This window comes from Puntigrus tetrazona, chromosome 8 (assembly GCF_018831695.1).
Source record: "Puntigrus tetrazona isolate hp1 chromosome 8, ASM1883169v1, whole genome shotgun sequence".
NCBI lineage: Eukaryota > Metazoa > Chordata > Actinopteri > Cypriniformes > Cyprinidae > Puntigrus > Puntigrus tetrazona.
In genome coordinates, this window is record NC_056706.1 from 24,182,456 (window position 1) to 24,185,132 (window position 2,677).

Genomic DNA, 2,677 nt, shown 5'->3' on the forward strand with positions numbered 1-2,677 from the left:
GAGAGAGAGAGAGGAAGGAAGGAAGAAAGTGAAGGAGAGACACTTGATACAGGTGAATACATGGAGAGCCCAGATCTGGATCCTGTTCAGACAGCTCGAGAGTTTTTAGAGCAGTCCGTGTAATGGAAAGATAACGTACATTACGCCAAACACCAATCCGACTCAATCAATTTATAGATCACAACTTATGTCGGGTCTCTGTAAACACACGGTTATTAGCGTGGTTTTCCTGTAATCGCGAAACATGTATGTAAGCAAACAAGCACATAAAGTCATTCTTACTGGAGAAATGCTCTTCTGGCGACATGCCGCGCGCCGGCCAGCAGGAGCGCCGCGCGCCCGACAATTCACGAATAACGGTTCCTCGCGTTTTATTATTTTTTCAATTCGCGTGGCTCAGTGCCTTTCCGCGGGATGGCCGTCCGATTGTTCGCGTAAAAATTGATCCTCGATAGATTGCTGACAAGACTGAGCTCCGAATTATAATAATTGACGTGCGTCGCCGGCAGACGAGGAATAAAAGGGTCTCAAAAGCAGTCGACAAAGCACTTGAAGGTAAGCCTGAAGAATCGCATGGATGTTGGTTAACCACGAATGATAATAGGTCTTAAAGAATCTCCCGGTTTGGTGAAGTGATATAACGGAAAAGCAGGTGTGCGGCAGCCGCCCGTCTCGCTGGATATTCCTCTGCTCTAAGCATCAGCGCTCGGCTCTCAGCGTCCCAGCTATGACGCTCGGCGCGGCGCTGTGATTGGCTGAGGAGTGCGCGGTCGTCTGGGATTGGCTGCTGCCCGATGCCGTCACGCGCAAACGCGTACCTGACCACAGCCGCGTACTGAAGACCATAACCAGATCAGACTAAATAACCCAAAGTTACTTACCAAACCTAAATAACCATAACTCATTTCCTCACCCACTCTGATAGCTTTTAAAAGAGGTTGTCATTCTATTTTGCACTTATCTGTATATATAACACCGTTGATGCATGCAAATCCGGAATATTTGTTTTGCACGCTTTTTGAAGAATTGGACTATGTAAGAATATTCGTGTCTAATATCCATGTTTTTGAGCGTTTTGCAAGTTTTTGCAATAAAAACCAAACCACGCTTCGTCACTTCCTCCCGATGGAGGTACATAGCGATGCTCTCTTCAGGTGTTATCACGCGCCGGGGACTCCGCTGGTGAGCTAGAACCTGAACAGGACACGCTCGCGACCAGTGCTGGGTTAATGTGAGTACACTGGGTTGATTATTAGCTTGAGGGCCTGGTCAAAGAGGAAGAATACGTGTGGTTTGGGACCTGACTTGAACGGATCTTCCCTGGACTTAACCTTCCTGTTGGCCGATTACCTTCAGGCCTTCAGCACGTTATGCAACTATGCATTAATTAATTGATTTAAATCTTTGGTTCGGTGCATCCACACACACCACGGGCTTTGTGAAGACCCTTTAACATTCGCAATTATTTTTTAAAATAATTTGAAGTAATTTTAAAGCACATGTTACCTATTAAAAGCTTAAGTATTGATTAGCCTCCTAAAGCTTTTAAAAGTTTTTAGTTTTAAAACTACAGGTGTTTTTTGTATCGTTATTGCCATTTTCTCCATCAATGTTAATTTGTAAATGTTTTGTTTTCTTGTCATAATACACTCAGGATCCAGTTTGACACCAAAACACATTTAAGACATCTGTTTCTAACTTATTTAGTAGTTACAATAGACTTAAATAGCCCCGTTTAGACCCGATGTCTTACCCTACTATACTAATAAAGCAGTTTGCATCATTTTTCCAGGGACATAAAAGGTCGTTTGCCGTCGCCAAGCCCAAATGGTACTCACAAAGTGGCATCAAATTTCTACAGAACATTCCGAATACAAGCACAGCCAAACAGCTGTGAGAAACTACTTGTGTTTAGTAAGTCACCAAAAGCCCCAAAATTCCATAGACTCTGTACTAAGCCTCAAGATTCAGAGGGTATTAAAGGATATTTTGCAATAATGGCTTACACGCTGTTCTCCTGAGTTCCCTCAGCTGCTCCAGCACACAGAGAAGTGTGTGTGAGTACATTTAGATGGCACATTTTGTTTAGATGTACGTTTAGTTGGCTATTACGACACGGTTCAAACGGTCAAAACAGAACTTGCAAATTCTGAAATCCTTTTCTATAATTGCACCTCACAAATTCTCTAACGTAAAAATAGCACTGCCGGTCCTAATCCGTTAAAGTTTAAAACTCAAAAGACACGCTAGCAAGTTTATATATATATAAAGTATAATACTCATTGTCAACTAACCTAAACTAGACCCAAGCCGTATGGCGCTAGCTAGATTTATTGACTTGAAAGAGCTGCTAAACGTATATAAGCAGAGCCCTTGTTAGATAGAGACCTTGTTAAGTGAAAACAACGCCCTCTTGTGAGCACACGTGCGCTGGCTTCTAGCTGAAATCTGTTGTGTGTGATTGAGGTTTAATTAATCGAAAACACTACCCAGACACTCTTATGTATGAATTTATTTCTTAATTAACCTAACTTACATATCTGAGAATTTATTTGCTTGAAATAGTGCATTATAATGGAAAAAGACAATCTGTGTGTAACCAAACCTGAGATAGACACACATTATGTGACTATATATATATATATATATACACACACACACACACCACACTTTATAT

General features: G+C 41.8%; 1 protein-coding gene across 3 annotated transcripts in view; it reads right to left on the reverse strand.

The window, feature by feature from the left end:
• Positions 1 to 721, reverse strand: part of LOC122350723 (sodium- and chloride-dependent creatine transporter 1-like) — a 19,210-nt gene extending 18,489 nt beyond the window's left edge. The window contains exon 1 of one of the 3 annotated variants that reach the window (XM_043247409.1): positions 283 to 721. In XM_043247409.1, the coding sequence (XP_043103344.1) occupies positions 283 to 307 (25 nt within the window). In that variant the 5' untranslated portion in view covers positions 308 to 721. The remainder of the gene's footprint in view (positions 1 to 282) is intronic. The other 2 variants (XM_043247407.1, XM_043247410.1) reach the window with 2 other exon arrangements.
• Positions 722 to 2,677: the final 1,956 nt, after the last annotated feature.